This window comes from Oryzias latipes, chromosome 15, assembly GCF_053564925.1.
Source record: "Oryzias latipes strain Hd-rR chromosome 15, Olatipes_Hd-rR_3.1".
Lineage (NCBI taxonomy): Eukaryota > Metazoa > Chordata > Actinopteri > Beloniformes > Adrianichthyidae > Oryzias > Oryzias latipes.
The window spans coordinates 28,725,695-28,748,982 of record NC_136251.1 but is presented as its reverse complement, the minus strand read 5'-3'; the positions used below and the strand labels follow the sequence as shown (position 1 = coordinate 28,748,982).

General features: G+C 40.6%; 1 protein-coding gene across 2 annotated transcripts in view; it reads left to right on the top strand.

The window, feature by feature from the left end:
- Positions 1-3,666: 3,666 nt before the first annotated feature.
- mcu (mitochondrial calcium uniporter) overlaps positions 3,667-23,288 on the top strand; it is a 61,573-nt gene continuing 41,951 nt past the window's right edge. For both annotated transcript variants that reach the window (XM_011484664.4, XM_004077455.5), the window contains exon 1: positions 3,667-4,059. In XM_011484664.4, coding sequence (XP_011482966.1) covers positions 3,940-4,059 — 120 coding nt within the window. In that variant the 5' untranslated portion in view covers positions 3,667-3,939. The remainder of the gene's footprint in view (positions 4,060-23,288) is intronic.

The window sequence follows — 23,288 nt, the reverse complement described above, 5'->3', positions numbered from 1 at the left end:
TTGTTAATTATAGAAATGGCTGATAAATGGCTAATGTGGTTTAGATAACTCATATTTTGAATTCCAAGAGCAACCAAATGCTTTTCCCTTCTTCATAAATGAGTACATTTTGCTAAAAGTCTTTCCTTTTTATGAATGTGCTGCAGTGTCACAGCCTGCCATCTATGCAAGAAAAATACATGCTAATTAAATATGATTTATTGGAGCAGTTTGAAGGTGCGTTGGGAGATAAGACTGGCCTGTGGAGGCTAAACTATTTTTAGCAGGTTGTTTTTTCTAAAACACAGCATGTTTGCTTTCTCACTTTGATAAAAGAGACATACCTGCAGAAAAGCAGGAACATGCTGGTAACTGGTAATAGTGCAATGCAGACAAACCTGGCTTGCTATCAAACTCAGGTGAAACTTGATCTGTAAGTTGTCACTTTACATGACAAGGAAAATATGGGTTAAGGGAAACCTGCTGACATTAGCTGGCTTCTGTTACAGTTTCCATTTTTTTGGTATGTTTAAACCCTCATGTGTTCGTTCTCACAAGGACTAAAACTATGATTTGTTTCAAAAAGCATGCTACACACCCACAAGCATTCCTTCTTTTATGTCAAAACAGGGAGGGGCTCTTTTATGCAGCTAGGTTTCATGTCAGTTGTGCACAGGCGTGTGCGTACATGTGCAAATGGGAACTCCTTCGGTAGATCTTTCTCATTATCGTGTTGCAAAATTAAGGAGAGGCCTGCCTCTTTCTGAGGGTTTAGCTCTCCAGAAGTTTGAGGGAAACAAAACTGATTAGTGTTCAGATTATACTTAAGACATTTCAATGGAGTCCAGTTTGAAACACTGCCAGATTGTGGTGACACCGGTGTGTGATCCTGTTGCACAGGCAGGGCTCATCTGGACACTGAGAAATGAGGAGTAAAATGGATCAAATTTCCGTTTTTACATACTGTAAGAATCCAACTCAGTTGCAGATGTCTGATGCAGACATGTGGTATGTTCCTTTTGTGTAGGTTCTCATTTTAGGTTGATTACACTCAGTCAACAGAATAAAGACCTTTCAAAAAGCAAACAGAAGCTCCATCTCTCATTACTTAAAAGACCCTGAAATCTAATCCCTGTAGTAGGTTTCACTTCGCTGCGGCGTTCTCTGTTTACCCTGCGGACACACCAGTTCCAGCTTTGAACTACAGGTTTTTATGGACCGATGCCCGGTAGTGTTTGGCTCTTCACTGGGATCCACCTTATGAATCCATGCATCCTCCAGGCCTTGAAGGGCTATATTGTCTCCGGCTGGGTATTTGCATTTAAATTGCATCGCCCACGCAGCCTGATGCTTTGCACCTGGAGGCAGGGAGAGGAAACAGGGGCATTTCTGTTATCCAAATATCATATATTTCAAAATAAATCACAAATGAAGTAAATGGCAAATAATAGATTGTTTTGACTTCCTCTGTTGGAGATCGATCATTCAAAGACAAGAAAGCTGTTATTCTTTGTCTGTACTTAGCAATCATGCTACCGGTTGGATACAGATGGGGGATTTGCACTTCTGTTTTTCAATTCCCATTTCAATAATACTCATATTGATGAACGAACTCGCTGTTAAGCTTTACAGAAAAAGTACTCTTAAAAGTATTTCCCCCTCCTGTTTGGGTATTTTAGTCATTTTAATCTTGATAGAACTAAAAAAATATTTAAAAAAAACAGCAAAGTGTATTTATTAGGCTCTTAAATCAACTGTAGGTTATCTGTTTTCTCCTTTAACCCATACAGGTGTGCCTGATAGTGTTTTGTGATTGGTCAAAGGTTAAGAAAAACAGATTCTACCAGGGTGAGTCTCCTGGACATTCATTGACCTAACAGACCCATTACCACTCCTTTTATCCACATTTGTAAAGGCTGAGTGACTCTGGAGAAAACAGAAAACGGAACTCGGCCCTTTTCGGCTCAGAGACGCTCTAAAGTAGTTCTAAATCTGTTTAGCAGCTGTTTTGGCTCAGTAAAATTTGATCCTGGCAATTTCTCAGTTGGGACATGGTCTCAGAGTGGGGTTGAAGGACGAGCTAATATTAGACAGAGAAATGGTTGCTGGGGGAAAGCGACTGCAAATTAATTAGCCCATTCAAGCTGTGTCTGCCTCTTTGAAGGCAAAAAATAGTATTTTAGGCAGTATATGAAGTGCTAATTGAATGCTTCTTCAGGCTAAATTAGAACATTTTAAGTTTACAATAGTATGTAAAAAGTAAACTTCACGTACACTTGTCTCAAATTTAGCATCTGCAACCTTTTAAGATAAAAGAACCATTTGTTCCTATTCCTGACCAAAACTCAATGAGACCCATAAAGTCCTACTTCACTGTTTAGTAGAAAAGAAAATGTATGTTTTTGTGGTCATTAAGTAATTTGTTTCTAAAATTTAGCATATCAATATTTACCATAATAGAATTATAAAAGTGTTATATTTTTAGAGGATTACTTTTGACAGCAGCACATACAGGTTCCTTTCAAATTAAAATACATCCTGTGTCAATAAGGATCTTCCTGCCAATAGTAGATAATAAGGAAACTTCAAGTACATTGCCTCACATTTACTATATACTACTTGTAGCTAGAACACTTAAATTTACTACTTTTTGCAAAGGTTCTGCTGAAGCATAAATTCGCAGCTTTATGCAGGTTTATGCATTTTAGCAGCTTATGTTAGTTTTATGGAAGAAAGAAAAGGATATGCAAAACTTAAGATGGATGTTTTTCAAAACAAAAGCTTCTAAACCGAATTAAAAAATATATTCTTTTCTCATTTCTGTAATAAGGCGATCAGTTTGTTCCTTGAAACATTGTAATATGTTTTATATTTATATATTAACTGAATTATTCTTTAGACATAATAGGAACACATTAAATTCTTGACATAGTTGAACTTCAAGTACACTGCCACACTTTCAGTATTGACAGTTTACTTAAGTAATTCAATTAAAGAGTATTACACTTGAAGTTTGTTTTTAATAAAACATTTTTGAGGGTAAGTATAGCAAGTATCCTCTATAGACACTTCATTTATGGTTTATTCAACGTCTAAATTCTTCTAAAAATAGAATCCTTTTAGCACACATTAGACACACGGTAGTGCCAGTCCCCAATTTGGAAATACTTCTATAAATACCTATAGTTTCCTCTTTTTTACTTTGTTTGTTTATCACTTTGATTGTTTTTAGCATTCTCTGGTTATTTTATGCTACATGTTTTACTTTCTTTCATGTATGGTTTCGGTGTTTACGGTATATTTGGACCTTAAGGCTGTAAATAAAATAAAACAAATAAAATATAGACCATGTACGTTTAATGTGGGAAGTGTATTAACTGAATACTTCTTTAGACTAAATTGGAACATATTAAGCTTACAATAGAAGTAAACTTGAAATATTCTGCCTTACTTTTGGTCTTGTAGTAGACTTAAATTGATTACTTTTTTGCTGAGGGCAACTGTTGAAGCTTTAATTGTCAGTTTTATGCATTTTTTAAATGGATGATAGATGCTAATATAAGTTTTATAGATAAAATAAGAAGATAGGTGACAGATAAATTAGAAACTTTTCAAAACAAAAGTGTTTAAACCAAATAAAAACATGTTTTTCTTCATTTTGTTTTTAAATATAAATATGTATGTTTGTTAATATAGTATTAAAGCCCAGCTAGAGCCCTGTGGAATTGAGAGAAGAAGCTGAATAATGAATGTTTGGCATGCGTGGCTGATGTTTCCCCCTCTTTCACGCAGCGTGTCCGTGGAGTGATTTATCTTTGCATAGTGGTGCAGCACTGGGCATGTGTGTGCAGCCGTAGTCCAGCCCCACAACCCGCCCACCAGCCTGGCTCTTCCCCTCGGTGCCTCTCGGTCCGCCCGCCCGCAGCAGAGTCTCCTTCCCGGCGAGCGTTCACTACAGCGATGGCTGGGAAAGTGTGCAGATCGGTCCTCCTCTTATCCCGGAGCGGCGGAGCCGTGACCGGCAGCCTCCCCGCACTAGTTGTGTCTTCACAGCGACGGCAGCAGCACATACTAAGCCCGGTAAGTTCCCGGTACGCGGGAGCGCTCACACACGGGGAGCGGGGACCGGCCAAGGCGGGCGGGCGGGCTGGACCGGAGCGGCGGCTTGCTAAGGAAGTAAAAGCTAACTAGCCGGAAGATGTTTCTGAATTTATTGGGGTTTTCTTGACAATCCGTCCTGCGCAAAGATGAGTGGAGCGGCGGCGTTTTCCGAAGCCTCGGTGGGACGCGGGGCTGCTGTGTGTGACAGGCGGGCAATGCAGCTTTTTGTGGAGCGTTCACCGCAACTCGCCTGTCACGCAAAAATAAAAAACCAGGCTGTTCCTGCGTCCTTCAACTTTTCAGGGACACTTGTCAACCGCTGCCGGTCCGATCATCTGCATTGCGATGTGAGGCTGTTTTTTCTCTCGTTTTTTTTTTTGGAGGGGTGGGGGGCAGGGGGGGCTGCTCTGGTGACCACCTTGAAGGTGCAGGAGGTTCTGGAGAAGAAGGTGATCCATGACCCTGCTCCTCCTGCTGCAGCAGGAGAAACTCCGAATGATGATGAACATCCGGAGAGGAAGGAGCTCAGTCAAACGCGAGGGTGAGAGCAGGGGGGGGGGGGGGGGGGGCCTCAGAGTTGCAATTTGTGTGCATGCACACATACATGAGACATCCCATGAAGATGGAGGCTTGCACTCCGATGATGTCAGACCCGCCCAGCCAGCCAGCCAGCCAGCCACCCTGCCGTTGCCCCCCTCCCTGGGTGTTTCCCCATTCAGGGAGATCCTGGGTTTTCCTGCAAGCTGATGCAGGTCTGGTTCGTAGCTGCTGCAGCTGCTGCAGCCTCAGAAACGCTTTACTGAACTGAAAGTACAAATCTGTTGCAGAGCTTCCTACTTCATTCGATACTTCCTGTGTTTGCATTTTACAACAGCTGGTTGGAGTGCAATGAGAAGCTCCTCCAATCCAATTTTAAAAGACCCACTCTGATCAAAAAGGGAGTTTTGGGGTGTTTTTACCATGATCTTGTAGCATTTTTCTGACGATGGAGGACATATATAAAGCAGATTTAGCTTAAAATTGGATTTCTGAGTATTATATTCTATTCAAGTCGTTGTGAATCAGGAGCAAATGAAAAAAATGCAGTAGGAAAAAATGTCTGTTTGGAATCTGGCTCAAAAATCTACAGCTGGATATACAATATTGCTCACCATTTTTGTTGCAGCGGTAATGTTAGGTTAGGGCTGTAAGCTGGCGAGAGAGCTTCTGAACCGATTGATGTTGGGAAGTAGGGGAGGGCTTACTCTGCACCAACAGTCGGGCCCACAACCCAGAGGCGAATTTCTTCCGCTCTGCAGAAACTATGGTTGTGTCCAAATTCACGTTTGCCACTTTGTAGAGCCGTCTGATTCCACAATTCCAAAATCCAGTGCCCTGGAAACTTCCCAGAAGTCTTTGCGAAAAAACAGTGTGCACCGATGCTCACCAGATTGGCGAATATAGACCACAATGCATTGCGTTTAAACCATTTGTCATGTGGAAAAACAAAGTATTTGAATTTCTTTTTTATAAATCATCAAAGTTTTTATCAGCAGAACACAGTAGATTCATAAAGTATTAAAAAATGTTTTAATTTATAAGATTTGTACTACTGATGTCATTTAAAAATAAGTATTAACCATGGTGTCTGAATTGCTTTTAAAATCCAGGGCACTACTAGATAGTCCGGCACAACACAGGTTTTTTTAATTTTTGTCCAAAAATGACGTAATCATAATTAGAAGACCATTGGGAATGCATCATAGATAGATCAAAAGATGATGGCAGTGGGGCTTTTAATCACTGTCTTGTTGCTGTCTGCGGAGCCTCACTATCACACTCCCCCCCCCAACGATGTTTTAGCATTTAGGCCATCTGATTTCCATTTGATGTCAGTCTCTGCGGTTGTCATTTTTCTCCCCTCCTGTTCGATGAACTGTTTCGGTGACAGGAAAACCTCTGGACCCATCTGTGAGGCTCGCTGCAGTCTGGAGGGTTTCACGCTTGAGTTTATGCCACACTCAAGTCACACAAGCAGAATGTCAGACAGCTGTGTTGGTTTGGGAGAAAAAGAAACTATAGGAACACACATTTTGAAAGCTTTCTCGTGGCAAATTCAACAGAACTTCGATTTTTTTTAGAACCGTGTCTATTACGACGATGCATGGCGCAAAGCATTATAGCTTAAGATGGGCAGAAAGGTTTCATTCAGATGAGCAAACTTGGCTCTAATTTGAAAGTAATTAAAAGTAGATGAAATGGATTTCCTGCAGAAATTTGTTTGAATGGGCTTTTGCTGATGCTGCAGAACAGCTAGCTGAATAAGGAGTAACTACTGCAGAGGAGCTTCATGATCATGAACGTTGACACTTTGCAGAAAATGTAGAAAACTAGAAAATGCAAAGTTGGTCGAAAGGAATTAAACATTTCCCAAAGAATTAGTGAGGTCCAATGAACTGTTGGGACTCTTGCCTACCTGCAGAACCAACTACTGACCCTTTTCTTTCAGTCATGTCCTTTCTGTTCGTTAAAGACCCTTTCTGAAGAAAATTGTGTTTTTGGTGTTTTTAACGTGTTCTTGTGGCATTTCTTTGATGATGAAAGACCTACATAAAGAGAATGAAGCTTTAAATAGCTGTAATCTTTGCAAAAAATATCAAAACAATAGCTAAAGACAGCAAGATGGATGAAAAAACACAGATTTGAATAAAAAAAGCTAGGAGGAATTTGGATTCATCCAAAGCTGGGATTTACCATTACCTACAACTACAGACCAACTGTACATATATTTCTCTGTTTTGCTGAGTCATGCTGGCTGTCAAATTTGTTTCCCTGAATCTGAATACGAAGCAAAGATTTCTCCAGCTCACTAATATGTGCATGTTTTGCTTACTGTATATTTAAGGTATTTTAAAATGAGCTCTGTCAGATTTCTGAGGCTTTAAAGTACAAAAGGCGCTCGTTCCAGTTATGTGATCAAAATTGTTAACACAAGCGTGTGATAGTGACATAAATTTGCATTTCTTTTCTCAATTAAAATGTTAAAGCAAGATGTGACTCTAATAAAAATATATTTTTCCAATCGTTTTTAATTATTTGATAACCTTTGTTCCAATCTTTTAGAAACAAGTATACATTTTAAAATAAAGTGTATCTAAAAAACAGTCAGAGGAATATTGGTAGATTATTTATCGATACAGATAAGCTCAAGTTATACAAATATTGGCCGACACCCATACTGGTACCGATATATCGCCCATACCTAGAAACCCTAAATTTATCATAGGTGAAAGAAAGTTGAACGTTTTTTAAGAATTTGGTTGAATTCCTGATAAATTTAAAGGTGCCAAAAATCTTCCCAAAGAGAGAAATTAAGTCAATAATGAGCTGAATGGTTGGAAGTTTGACCTGCTGAAACCGTTTCTGGAGATGTGAATGGACAAAAAATTGGGGAATTGGGGAAAAAAGTAAGTTGGAAGAAAAAGAATAAAGAGAAACAACATTTTGAGTACTTAATGAAATCAAAACAATGCATTTCTTCAACTTCTGTTTACCTTTACCTAGTTTCCGGACATTAGAGTGGATGTTGTTTACAAATGAATTAAGTCTGTGTCTAACGAACTCTTCCGTTAGAATATGTAACCCTTCCTAGCAAGTTAACAGCATCAGGATATGTTGGGTAGTTAACATTAAAGACATTTTGACAAACGTCTGGACTGTTTTCATGCAAAGCTACAGGGAATAGTTTAGAGTTTGTTTTAAATTAGCTGCACATGCTTCACTGGAAGACCAGAGCTTCTGTGCACAGCCCATTTTTAATTGGCGATCGGACTCGTGCTTCAGGATCCTGCTGGAAAGCCGACACTCGGCTCCAGAGGTGGACATTCCCTGTAATAGATAACCATTAAGTCAGCTGTCGCATGAAATATTCCTGCCGTAATGCAAAGCGGCTCGGTTGAGTCACTGCAAATCCACTCAACAAGTCTTTACGCAAAGATTGATAAACTCCTGGATTATCTGTATAAGTAACCTAACATTTTATGCAGAAACATAAAATAAAGATATGCAACCAAGCTGTTCAGGGGGGTTGAACATCTGCTACCTCTAGCTGTTGGAGTGATGGGGTCAGGTCCGCTCTTTGGGGTTTTAATCCAGTCAGTGTAGGAGTAAACTAATTTATTCCCTCTGCCTTCATGGACTCTGTGCTAAAGTTATCCGGATTAGGGTGATAAGAGAGTGACTGAGCTTGTGGTTGTGCTGAACGTGATAAGATGAGCTGAGTGATTGAAAAACTACACAGACAGACAGGTTCATTAATGTTCTGCAGCCCTGATGGACAGAATGGTGTCGAACTTCATCTGCAGTCTTGCATACATTCATTCAGTTGCAGTTGTTGGTCAGTACAACATTAGGTTTCATGGAAAAAACATTTTTCCCGTCAGAGTCAGCCCTGAGTTGTGGGCGGAACTGTGAGGCGGAGTGTTGGCGTCCCTTCCCATCATCCATCTGTTAACATGCTTTCTTGCAAGCTTACAGCCCTTCAAAACCAAATATTACCGGTGCAACCAAAATGGTGATCAATATTGAAGCCATCCAGCCGCACAGTTTTGATCCAGATTCCATCTCAGACGAGGAAAACAAAGACGGTCATGGATCTATTTGTCTGCAGGTGGATGATCAGAATTGATTCCCAAAGATTTGATGAAAGGTAGTTTGCCATCTCTCTGTGGGTGGAGTGTCCCTGCCCCAGGTGGAGGAGTTTAAATATCTTTGGGTCTTGTTCATGAGTTAGGGAAGATTGAATCGTGAGATTGACAGGCGGAACGGAGCAGCGTCTGTAGTTATGCGGCCGTTGTACCGGTCTGTCGTGGAGAAGAGAGAGCTGAGCCAGAAAGCAAAGCCCTCAATTTACTGGTCAATCTTCGTTCCAATACACTCCTATGGTCATGAGCTCTGGGTCATGACCCTAAGAACGAGGTCCCAAATACAAGCGGCTGAAATGAGCTTCCTACATCTCTCGGCTGGCCTGGGAAAGCCTCAGGGTCCCCCCAGAGGAGCTGGAGGAAGTGGCCGGGACGAGGGAAGTCTGGGCATCTTTGCTTAGACTGATTTGATTTGAATTAGGGCTGCATGATATGAGGAAAAATCGCGAACAAATACAAATCAACCCAAAAACATCAATTCCATTTCACTGCAACAGTTTAATTTAAATGAGTCAACATAACTTAGATTACACTACGAATGACCCTAGTCTTAATAGGAGACGAAAATCTAACATAAAAGGACTCCATCCGATTACTCGACAATGTGAAGGAGTTCATCCGATTTGATGTTTTAGCACATTTAAGGTAAATATTTATTGCAATTTTCGCTGAGTTTTCTGATGTGCGTATTGCACAGCTTGAAATTGCGATAACGATAAATGTGCGATTTATTGTGCAGGCTTAATTTGAATAAAGAATAACTTAGAAATGCTCAGTTTTCCTAATACATAGAAAATGGCACAAGAACATGTTAAAAACACCATTTTAATTGGAATGAGTCTCTAATTATTTCTAGTTTTCTTCTTTTAATTTCTACATTTGAGTCTTTGGATTGTTCCTACTTGGTGTCGGACCTTCAATACATGAAAACGAAGGTTTGAATATCACACATAGGTTTTTGTATCCAGCAAAATGTGGTTATAATCTTATCAGAACTGCACCCCTGCTATCATTCGCTCAGACCATCATCTGATCCAGGTTTCTGCCCCTTGCTGCTTCAGTTTATGGAGGCATTTATTGGGTGAAGCTCTTTGAAGCCAAACCACTTCCACCAAAACACTTCCGCTGAGTTTGGACTTTGTCATTGCAGCAGCTCAGTTTTTTGGTTTTATTGCCATTGTGTTGGAAATCTGCTGGTGATTTCTGGATCCAGATCTTTTTTTCTTTCTTTTCTTTTTTGTGACAAATCTCACAAACTATCTTCTCAGCTCTCATGCATGACATTTGATGTGACGACATAACTTGCGTAAAGTGGTTTTCCCCAACATAAGACTTTGTTGCAAACCATTTAAACTTCAGTTTTGTTCAGTTTTTTCAATTTGTTTACATGCAGTTTTGCAAACGTCACCATTGCTAACATGATGTTGTTTAAAGATGATTTATTTTAGTCATTACTTATCAAACAAGTACGTTCCACAAAATGGTATGTACCATTCTTATGCGTGTGGTAGTTGCAAATGCTGCACGCACGGGGTGTGCACGTGATACGTAAGTGCCTGTAGGATGTCTAATTGCCTAATTTCCAAAAGTTAGGCCACATGCAAAAGATAATAAGTCCATATTTGACTTACTTCACCCTTAAAGGTTTTTCCAAGTGTTCGCTATGAACTGTCGCCCGCAGCATGGATGTAGGAAAAAAATGGGAATGAACATTTTTGTCCTACGGGATCACTGAGTAGTCTGCAATCTTGATATTTCTTTCAGACTTGCATGTCCTGTATAGGTTTGCCCATTTTTCGCCCACAGACGGCCTGCAGTCCTCTAGTAAGGGCAGTTGTAATCATCGTGGATGCATATCTTTTAGTGTGTTGCTGCTTCTTCAGGAGAAGAATTGTCTCAACCTTTGGTTTTCCGTGCTAAGATTGATCTGCAGTGTCCGTGTGTGCACGGAGAATGTAATGAGTATGAAAGCTGATCCTTGTAGGTAAATTGATTCTGCAGAATATCAGGCATGAGTTAGTGACGAAATGATTCAGTATGCGATGCAGTGTATATAGCTCAGCGTTTTCCCACCACAGATCATTGCAAGCTTACAGTTTCCACATCAGTACAGCTGGAGTGGTTGAAGCCGAGCCAGCATGATGAAACTGTTTTGGGGTTTAAAATGGCTAAACAAATGAGACATCATGGAGTGCATTTACTTTAGATGGCTTCAAAAAAGAAAACCTCAATAATTTCTAGATCGCTTTGGCAGAATCCATTCAATTTGAAAATATTAGAGAGGAACTTGTAACAATTGAAAAGCTGAACAGAGCTCGGTACAGTCTGCCCTCTTTTTACTCGTTGGTTTTAGATGGTGAGTTGCAGAAAAGCGAAAAAAAGGAAATAGAGGAAAGAAGCCAATCTTGAAGCATCAGGCAGGCATGATGGTTCCCTCTTCTTTAGTTGCAACTTATCTTTGATGCACCAGCGTCACCATGCTGAATGATTGCACTTTTGGCTGTGCTTTGGCATCCGGAGAAATTTACTATTTGTCTGAAGTTATGATCCCTGTGTGCTTCTTTTTATGTTGTGTTTTTATTAGGCAATGTTTCCTGGAATTTTTATTTTAGTTTATTTACAGCATGGATGCAGTGTTGCTGTGCTTAGAGAAATGGCGCCCTGTGGAGTCGTGAAGTTGGAGCACTCTTTGGAGAAAAAGCCACCTGAACTTATGCAGTTCAAATATAACTGCGTTGGATTTTGTTTTGGGACTCGTTTTGTTCATAACACTGCACCTCAAAGACGTAAAAATCTATTTATTATGTAGATGCAAGTTAGTTACTGTTGTCTGATTTAAGCCAACGGCACAGAAGCCTGGTTGCTTTCGTGAAATCTGTTAATTCCTGATAATGGATGCCTCGTCAAGCATTATCCCGCTTATACCATGGTCACTTGAGAAATAATTTAGTACTTTATTCTTATTTGTCGGCTTAAATGGCTTTTTCATTAAATGAACTATTTGATTTGTGGTGCAGCTCATTGTCATGGTACAGGAAAAGCGACATATATGCTGATGGTCAGGATAGTTTAAATAGAACAGTGTTTTTCAAGCAGTGTGCCGTGGGAAATTGCCCTCATTAACTGATCCAAAAACATTTACCATCTCCAGGGTATCAGCTCTGTGTTCATCCAAACAGGTCCTGATAAAACACTGAGTAGTTAGGAAAATTTTAAAGATCATATAATAGTTTTTTCTTTGTGTTTATTTGATCCTATTAAAGAGATTTTGATAAAAATGACGGTACCCCGATTTAGACGCAGCTACAGCTGTTTTCGGAAAAGTCCCGCCCCTTTAACTGTCTCCGCCAATCATTCTTGGAGGTTTAATCATATGTCATCAGTCTGACCAATCAGAAGTGGTTCAAAATCCTCACTCCTTGTTCTGATTCTGCTCATAAAGTCTTTCAGTTCCAACAAAAATACCAGCTAAAGGTCGTATTTAACGGTGCAGCTTTCCACAGAATCCGATGTCAGACCGTGGAACAAGTGAACAAAACCATAAAGCTCAGAGATGCCAGTTTGTCGGCGTTCGGCGGCTGTTCGCACTACATTTCCCATGATGCATTGGCTTAAAGTGACAGTGTCTCAGCGCACAATGAGTCGTCCTTGTTAAACGTCTTGAAAACAACAACAAACACACATCAAACAGTTTTTAAATCTTCTAACTTAACTTTTATTACATCTTTTAGAAAAAACAGCTGCAGCTTCCAGCTTTTTCTGCCACAATCATCACAAAAATGCATGTGAGATTGTGGAGGGACTGTAGATCAATAAAGACTATGAGTTTCTCCTTTTTTTTTTTAAATTCGTGGATGCTGGTGTGCCGCGGGATTTTTGTCAAGGTTAAAGTGTGCCGTGGCTCAAAAAACGTTGAAAAACACTGATTTAGAACATCTATGTGACGGGAACTTCTTTTTTAGGTGTCCATTATCACTTGTTAATAGACACCCTGTAGACAATCAGAAACTCTTTTGGTAACCAGATGACGCAAAACACAGTAGTTTTGTTTTAAAAGAAAATGTACACAAACTTAAATGGTGTTTTTGGATGGATTTCTTAATTTAATCTGGACCAAATGTACACAGAAAGCATGCCACGATAACAGGATTTTAAAGGTGTTTGGAATAACACCGTTGGAATCTCGAGGTGCCATAATGAAGGTGTGTTGGATCATCTTGGAGAACCTTTCTTGTGTGATGCTGCTGTGTCTGATGGCTCTGCTCCTGATGGAGCTCCTGTCAGTTTGGGTTGAACGGACCTGTGAAGACCTGGGAGGAGAATGTGAGCCGCTGCACGAGTTTAGAGCTATTGTTTCGCCGTCAGAGTATTCATTACAGTTAGGTTGACAGCTTTGTAGGGAGGTTAAACGAAGGCTAAGGTGCCTTTTGTACCTTTTAGTGTTTGATATACTCATAGGTGTAAACACACTTTAGGTTGCAGAAATTGAGGAGATAACGATTTTGCAGTTCTTTAATGGGCTGTTGGACGCTATAGCGGAGGAGTAATTACAGCAGTTTTTTTTGACAAATAAGGTCTTTTGAGCATGTTCAACAGCACTCAGGAAAATCCCCCTTTCCATTTCTTGCTACGCTGAATCTCAAACGTATGCCAGTATGATGGCTGTGCTCCTCCTCTACCATTTTTTTTATTTTATTTTCCTGCACAATCAACGTCACATTATAGCCCCTTCCTCATGCTTACCAGCTGTTTGGGGGAAAAAAGTTGGTGAAATAGTATCATAGAAGGTTCATACTTAAGGGATTATTTTCCGTAAAGCGGCGTCCGCCTGCAGAACATTTTATGTCATAATGATTCAAATCTTAACTGGACCTAAAAGCTGGTTTTGTCTGTGGGCAGTCATAATGCGGCTGCCATAGCACTGTAATGAACAAGACCAGAGTGATGCACAACGGCTTCATTACCGCTTCGGAAGAAATTCTTCCCTCAAAGAGGTAAATGATTGGTGGACCTCTGCTCATGGCATCAACTAATTAGCTGCTTGCCCTGTTTCTGTGTGGCTCCAGTCGAGTCTGCAAAGGACATTAAACTAGGCCAATGTTTGTAATGTGATGATGGATGACAGCAATGCTTGGTTACCCGCTCCCATCTGAGACCTCAAGCTATTAGCAACCCCTGCCAGGAGGGCAGGTGAACCGGCTGCTGGAGCCTGAAGGTCATCAGCCGTCCTGCCTTTTGTGCTTTCATTAAATGTGATGTTTGGCTCATTACTGTGACGGATCTGTGAGGACACCGGTTCATAAACCCCAAAACAAACGAGACTTCGATAAGGTTTACGTATTTGAAGGCCGGCATGCCTAAACTTTTATGAAATATGTGCCTGTTATTTATTTTAAAAATCAGAATTTTAAGTGAATGCGCTGTTTTGTTACACAAACTACATTTTATACCACTTTCCACTTTTACTTGAACTAGTGTTGCTTTGTTTTCCATAAATAACAGTGGAATTGAGCTGTGAAGTGCCTAAAATTACTAATTAAAAGAAACACGGGCAATTTAGGATCAACATTGAAGGAATTGGGGGACCTATTTGCAAGCAACAGACCTAAAAATTGCATTGATCTCATTGGCCATTGTAATTATTAATTAGTGGGAGAACAAAGTGGTTGATCTATTAGTGGTGTGCAGTGGTTATTTATGTGAGTTCTTGTGAAAGCTGATCATAAATAACTATGTCAAGAGCTGGGTGATGGGGTAAAAATAATCCTATCATAGGTTTTGAGATGTTTTGCAAAAATAACTTTTAAATCAAATTTCTTGAAAACAAAAATCAGTGGGTCTACTTGACCCCAGGGTAGTGTTATTGTGGTGGTTTTGGTTCTGTTCTTGGACATAGACCACTCAGCCTGCCTGTGGAGGTGTGCCGTGGCAATGTTCCCTGGACAATATTACTGCCATAAAGACAGTTGGGACATCATGATGACATCATTACCTTAAAAACTATTGATTTTACCAATAAGATTTTATTAAGGTGCCCCTTTTTCTGTTCATGGTTTAATTCAATCTAATGTTAATTTCACAATTTAATCTGTTTTAATGGTAATTCAGCTCAGAATTAGCATCATTAAGGATGTCACTGTCATGGGGCTGCACAGTGGCGCAGTGGTTAGCGCTCTTGCCTCACAGCAAGAAGGCCCCCGGTTCAGGTCCCGGCTGGGGGATATGAAAAACACAACATCAATGGGGGACCTTTCTGTGTGGAGTTTGCATGTTCTCCCCGTGCATGCGTGGGTTTTCTCCGGGATCTCCGGCTTCCTCCCACCGTCCAAAAACATGCTACATAGGTTGATTGGCAACTCTAAATTGTCCATAGGTGTGAGTGTGAGAGTGAATGGATGTGTGATTGAAGATATTCCACCCTGCGACAGACTGGCGACCAGTCCAGGGTATCCCTTGCCTACGCCCAAGTGGCCGGGATAGGCTCCGGCAACCCCGTGACCCCGAAAGGGAATAAACGGTTAAGAAGATGAATGGATGAATGAATGAAGGATGTCATGTTGAATTCACAGCTCACGCTTAGCTACATTGCGGTGCAGTGGTCAGCACTCGCCTCACAACGAGAACACCCTGGTTTGAATCCCAACTGGATCCTTTCTCTGTGGAGTTTGCTTGTTCTCCTTGTTCATGCGGGAATTTTCTCCAGATTCCTCCCACAGTCCAAAAACATGCGCCATAGGTTAATTGATTGGTAAAAGTTAAAGTCCCATTAGTAGTCACGCACCTAGGTGTGTGAAATTTGTTCTCTGCATTTGACTCATCCCCTGGGGGGGGCGGTGAGCTGCAGACACGCCCGTGCTCCTTCCCAATACAACCCTTTAATGCTTAGTGTCAAGCAGGGAGGCACTGGGTCCCATTTTTAGAGGCCATTTTCAACTCGGTCGTTGATTTGAACTCATGACTGTGGAGTCTCAGGGCGGACACTCTGCCACTGAACTGGCCATTAATCCAAATTGTCACTTAATTGTGTGGCCCTGTGGCAGAGTGGTGACCAGTCGGAGGTGTACCCCACCTTCGACCAAAACTAGCTGGGATAGGCTCCAGCAATCCCAGGATCCCAAAGGGATTCAGTGGGTTTAGAAGATGGACGGATGGATGAACCCAAAGTCTAAATAGACATGGAATTCCTACAAATGTAATCCTGATAAACTTTGAAAACTGACTGCAAGTCCATAGCAGGAACCTGCACTCCTCTGAGGTGCTGGCAAAACTGAACTTAAATATTTACTTTGCTAATACTGTTTAAAGCAGAGTTGCAGTCAGTGTTTATAAGGAAATAAACTGGTGCAGCTCTTATAGAAGCAGAAACCACAGTTTCTCCGGTGAATTTTGAAAACGAACGTCTGTGCAGGGCAGCATCAGGAAAATCATCCAAGTGAAGCACGGAGTTGGAGAGATGAACCCGACTAGGTTGTCAGAAGAAGGTATCTCTTAATTAGAATGGGAAACACTATGCACGAGTGAGTTTTATTTCACTAATGGAGTAATCTGACGGAACGTGGGGATTGTGAAGTGAGAGGGTTCCCTCGGCCAGCCGTTCACCTCTGATGTTGGATAGTGGCTTCTCATTTAGTGAAGCTGTCACCAGCAGCACAAATAAAATCATCTTTGGACTGACGGCACAATCGTTGCTTCCCATTTAGAGGTTTAGTCAAAAACCCCATTTTCCTGTCACAGAAAAACAAAAGAAACTCTGAGGAAAGTGGTCTGATTTTAAGGACTCTGAAGATGGGAATTTACAGATCACACCAAGTAATTAGCTTTTTGCAGGAATGCATTGGCTTGTTTTTGACCACAAAGTTCTGCCCCAGTTTGGTTATAGCTTGACTAGAAGGACAACACCCTTTGGAAACGATCTTTGCGATGCAGATAACATGCACAAATTATCGAACACTGGACTGTGGAAATGGGAATTTGCTGAAACTTGAATGCCCCGCCCATGATTCATGCATTTATGCGGCCGATAAGTAGCTCTTCTGTTGGTGCGGGATCGATCTTCTGGGTTAATGGAAGAAGCTCTTGACATTTTCAAGTTCGTTACACCTTTTCTGCCCTGGCTGCAGGCTGATGCCTCCTTTGATAAAGCCCATTGATCTCTGAAGGGGCAGAAGCAGGTGAGACGGCGCTGCTGAGTGGAAATCAGCATTTATTTAAGAGTTGATCTGTTGGGTGACACACTCGTGTTTGCTTCCCTCACTAACACTGTTGAATGGACTGTAAAGGGAGTTGTAATATTTCTTTTTTGTGCTGAGATGGATGTAGGGAGTGGGTGTTTGTCAGGAAGTTTCTCTTCATGTCAGTCTTGTGGGGAAACATGCCAGCCACGGTGGTGTTTGTTTCATTGGTGCGTCTGAACACTCTGCTCTTTTCACCGCTCTGCTGTCAAAATTCAGCTTTTCAAACTTGCATTTATGTGTCACTTTTTCCCACTTTGTGGCAAGGACTCTAAAAAAGCTTGTATAAGTTCCCATTTAACGTGGCTCAGACTTGAAATGTATTTATTTTACTAAAAGTGTTTAAATAAAAGCAAGACATAATATTAGGATGCACTGTTTTACTTTTTTTTGTATTTGTTTGGATACTTTTTTTTTAGAAATAATAAAGTATAATATTAATGCCTGCACACGTACCGGTGCTGCAGGTTTTTGGGTTGTCCAGGCCGAAGGGGTGTTCATAGAAAGGAGTGGCCACATTTTGAGGAGAGCGTAGGTGTGTTTTGAGGTTACGGTGAGGTTTGTACGGCCACCTTTAAGGGACATCATGAAAACGTTGTCTTGTGTATCATGAAGTATTTGTACGGCTAATGTAAGATCCACGCACTAATGACACACGGGTGATGTTGTTGTAATGCGCCCTTGTACCACACTAATCATTGGTAAGATGCTAGTACTGGCCGCTTACTGGGTGTGTACATAATATGTAAATGCCCATATGATGCCTGTAGAATTCTTATACAAACTACGCTCTGATGGTCTGTTTTCCCAATTAAGGAGCATGCAATTGTCATATAAACAGCACTAATCCTTGCGCAGCCCACAAGATTTGGGAATAATGAAAATCTGTACAATGAGCCTGCATCTTTCCTGCTTTACCCTTACCTACTTACCCTGAACGGTTGTATCAGAGAACGCTACGACGACTATTGCCCACAGCATGGCCATAGAAAAATGTGGCTGTCCCTTTTTACTCTACGGGTTCGCTACAACCTTAATATTGGTTGGCAAATCTGTACAGGGCACAAAGGTGACCCGTAGACATTTGCCCATATCCACTGGTAAGGGCAGTTGGAACTAAGGCTTAAGGAATGCACTAATAAAAGCAAAACCTCATGATTTTATTGTTATGTTTATAACAATAATCCAGTTCCGTGTGGCTAACATGCTGTTTTCTTATTTTCAAAACTTTAACTTACTTTTGAAGCCCTTAGTGTGATAGTTTTCTTTTGCACTGTCTGCCTCCCCTCTGCCTGACACCAGCTGTCTGGATCTTATGAAGGATGCTTGTGACTGCCTCATTACACGGCAGAAGTCAAGGAGTTGGAATCTAACAGAGATCGATCAGGCCGGGTGCACATCCTCAGCTTCAAAGATCCCCAGGTTTGGTTCAGTGCCTGGATTCTTTGCTCTGTAATCACCAAGGCTGCACGGATGCCATGGTAGATACGGGTGCATACAAAGTTTTCATGATAGAAAAATCCCAACAAAGTTAAAGACCTGTATTTAAAAAGAAAAAGGACACTTAACATAATGTTCTGTATTCTGTAGCCCTGCACAAAAATTGAAAATTTAACATCGCAATATCGAAAGATGATGAAAACAGAGACAAATGGTAACCTTTAATGTTTAGACAAGCATAGACAGATGAAACCCTTTTAAGAAGCCCAAGCTACCAGTACTACCAGAAAGGTAAATAATTGTGCTTTGGTGTGTTTCCTGACAAGTTCTTATGTGTCTCCTTTTTTAATATTTTTCAGAAAAATTATTGTAGACTTTCATTTAAATAAAATTGTTGCAGTGGAATGAAAATTAATTTTTCGTTTTGCTATTTGTTCATGTATTCAAGTCATATTGTCATTGCAAGATTGATCACTAATATTGAGTTTTCCTCATAATATGCAGCCCTAGTATTTTGTTTGCAGTAATTAGCTTGACCTTGCTGACATGCTTTTCACTTGTAACAACACACGTTTCTTATCCTGCTTTTTACTCTGGTCCATGTGCATCTACTGTAGTTTTGAATGGAAAACTGATCTGGCTGTCTAATTGTTACTTCAAGGAACTCTTAAAGCATCAGAAATGGAGGATACAGCAAAAGTATTCTTTCAGAAGAAGGGATATTATGTAGAGCTGATATTTTGGGCAATAAATACTATTAAAAGTCACTGATTTTGGACTCAATTACATTTTCCGCTGCTTAATGGAAATGTGGCCTTACTAACCGAATTCTTCCCATGGATTCAAGTTGATTGTTTTCAATGACGAAACCCAAATGGTCAAAAATATCTCACAGCTGGGAAACGAATCTGGTCTCACAAATATTTGTGCTTTGTTTTGACCCAAGTTATTGGTCAAGTGCCTTCTGGTCAATTGTAAACCTGGGGGGGGGGGGGGGGGGGGTGTATCTGCAGAGCGTGGTGGGGAGCTCATTCGCTACATATTGGCTTGAGAAAGTGGAGCAGGGGGAGTGAATAATTTTAGCGCATACCTGCTTGTATGAGTCATTGAGTCAGACCCACAAAAAAAAAAAATATTGTCTGAACAAAGCACCTGCATGTCCAGAGTTAACAAAAAAAAAAACAACAAAAAATTGACCTTTGGCAGCTTTTCAGAGACATTACCTCTGAAATAAGAAGAGAGGAGGGGTGTAAGGATTCATTTTGACAATTCGATTCATATCATCATTAGTGGTTGTCGATATTGGTTCATTTCGAACGATTTGATCCACTGACCTAAAATTGATCCAGGACATCTTTAGTCAACCAGTGTGACTCAGAGAGAAATACCTGGGTACTGAACAGAGCAGGTGAAGTTTTTCTGCAAGATTATCAAGTGTAAATTAAATGTGTACAACAAAGTAAACAAGAATTCATGTCAAATCCATTCACATTTTAGTTTCCTACAGACCAGCCCACTGTTGTTTTTCCATATTAGAATAATACAACTGGAACATTAGTAGAACATTCTATCACACTGTTTGTCACAGTGTTTCCACACATTGAACTGGAATGAAATGCATTGTTCACCCACTTATTTGCGTTCCAATATTCACAGTATCATGTATTTGCAGATTTTTTTGTCAGTCACGGGACTCCGGTTCATCACAAAAACACAGAGTTCAAGACGCTTGTTTAAAGTTTTTGCGTCCGAAGGAGGTGTTGCAGGGGAGGAGGAGGGGAGCGTAGATGAAGAGCATGCCGGCCCATCAGCTGTCTTCCCGGCTGCTAAGGAATATTTCACAGCTATTTCCACCAGTTCCTCAATCCCTATCAACAAAGTTTTTGCTCGTGCACAGAGAAGTTGCATCAGCTGACTCAGAAGTGGCTGGAAAATCTCCTGAAATGCTGAGGAAGATGATCACGGAGAGTAATTATCATCCAGAGCAGGTTTTTAATATCGATGCAACTGACCTCTTCTGGAAGAAGATGCCTTCTTGCACTTAACTGATGAGGGAGGAAGCACGGGCCCCTGGTTTGAAGGCACAGACTTACACTTTTGTGTTATACAGTATGCTACAGACTATTGGTCTAAAGAAGAAAAAGCTCTTCATGCTGAGCAATATTCCAACGTCCTTTCATAAATGTTTTACAGAGCAACATAAATGTTTCAGAAAGGTTTCAGGATCGGTGACCGACATTTCTTCAGACGCAAGGGTTTGGGGTAGTTCTCTGTTTTTGTGGATTCTCTCCGGTCCCCCACGAATATGGGGGGAATACTGTTTCAATATAATCCATTTATTTCATTTTTTTAAATTTTTTATAGCTGTATAGGTTGATTTGATGAATAACTTGCCCCAGACATATCGCTCTGGTTGGATTGTAGGAGTATAAATCGATTCATTGATTAATCGTTACACCGCTGGACGGATGAGGTGAGGACTTTTTTCTGGACAAATCCTCTGACGGTTTTCTCTTCAAAGTGTTTGCTCACATTTTTGTGTGAGAAATCCACTGCCAGTTTATTTAACTTTGCCACTGGACTCTGCTGTCTGACACTTCCAGGCGATGGAAGCTGTTTTTAAATGTGGTTTCTCATCTTCATTCCGCACACACAAAAGCTCAAAAAGAAACTAACTGCACGTCCTCAGACTTCCTGTCAGGGAAGGTCGGCGATGACCCGTTGTCTGCATGCTTCTTTCTATTTGTGCATATTTGCATCAGCCTCGGTCTGCACACGAGCATTTTCCCCAACTCCAGGGATTTGTTTTTGGTTTGTTGATTTTAAACGTTTTTTCCTCGCAAATCTGAGAGGGAATAAATGAGGTTAAGATTTTAGATGCCCCCCCCCCCCACTCTACAGTAAATCATCTTGCCAGTTAAGCAGTGGTCTGCTATTCTATAAATAAAGTGGCGGTGGAAGGAACATGGATTTCCATAGAGACCGTCTTGGTTGGTGAGCTATTGCAGAGGAGATGAATTAAACGTTGCACCATCATACAATGGATCGAATAACAAACTTGTGAATCAAAGTTGAATCTTTTCAGTATTGGAGCTGTGATACAGAACCCAGAGGACAACACCGTTTATAATGAAAACACCTGATAGTGTGGATTTCCACTGGGAAAGGTGTGTAAGGCGAGTCCTGATGCTAATGAAGGGATAGGTGTTCCCGCCTAACAACAGCACAACAAAGATAAGGAAAGCAATCATCGTGATATTTCTTTATTTTTCTGCTGGTAATATGTACAACTGTATAGGACCCAATATATTATTTAAAATGGGATAGGATTTTTTATGAATTGTCATATTATGGCTGGATTTTACTCCGCCCACTGCAACAACACCACATGTTACGGTCCACAGTTTGGGTCAATTTCTGGATCAGTAAAAAGGAAAGAACAGGAGAAAATAACAAGATAAAAGCTTACAAATTACTTTTTTTTTTTAAAAACGTCAAAACATGTATTTAATAAAACACATATAAAGTACTTCAAAGCATGCTATACACACATCTATATCTCATTAAAATATTGCTCATGTTATTTATGAAAACAAAACAAAACATTAGTGATATCCTTGAAGCCAAGATATTCCTGTAAATAAAAAATACTCGAACCGTCGCTGGTGACCCAAACGGATCATGGATTACCCATGATTTGTTGCACCCCGACTGCAAATGGGTGGACATTTGATCTCTAAAACCTCCCACCAACACCAACATACACATAAAAACACAGATGTCATAAAAATGTTGACCTCAGGCTACATATGATTTTATTTTTTTAATGTAAAATCTGGAGTCAACAATAAATTGCTCATCTCTGACTTCAGATTTTAAGTGGTCTTTTGAAGAACTGCAGCTTTCCAGTTTTTATCAAATCTGGGGCGTTTTCAAAACTAAAATTATATGAAATGTGAAAATATAAACAATACAAATCAATGCCATTCCAAACAAATGTGTTTATTACTCATCATCAGTTCTTTAGTTGACTTTTCAGCCACTGATTGGTACTAATGGTCTCATCATGTGGTTTCGCAGCACAGCTGACAGCACACTTTTGTTCCAGCATGCCAAGTAAGGCAAACTAAAATAAGAGAGTTTTTTTTCTTCTAATTGAATATGTCTGAGTCAGCTGCAGTTACAGCTGCAGCAGTATCCCCATTTCACATGTTCAGGTCCTGTGCACCACTACTGAATTTATCACCCTGCTTCTTTTTATAGCACGCACACACGCGGTCATGCGCAGACGGTATGCAAAACCAGCCGTGCTTCCTCCCCTCGCTCATGCAAAGCGTGCATTCTGTGACGAGAACAGAGATTTTGAATGGTGTGTTTGTAGTAGACTCATTTCTGTGACCCTATACCTTTGTGCAGGTGGTATAAGCGTGTCTCTGTTGCTGCAACCGCATGCTCAGCATGCTGTTCTTGAGAGTATCTAATGGCCACATGTCCATCACGTGGCAGCTATATTAAATTACAGTACACAGTGTTTTTCCCTCCGCTGTTTTCTTGTTCTGCTGTCAATGGTAACAGAGTGGAAGCGATGTCCCAGTGCTGCTTAGCTAATTAACGCTTTGAGCCCCCCCCAGTTTAAGGATATCTCTTTGACCCTGTCAGTTCTTGGTTCTCTGTTAAAAACCTACTGCTGTTTTTTAAGCATGTTCCTGTGGCATTTTTCTGATGATGGAGGACATAAATTAAGAAAATCAAGCTTTAAAATGGATTTGAAAGTTCTTTTATTAGTTTATAAAAGTTTAAATGGGATTGGCCTTTCATTTTTATCAGATTTGCGTTTAGCTTATGACCCTCCCAG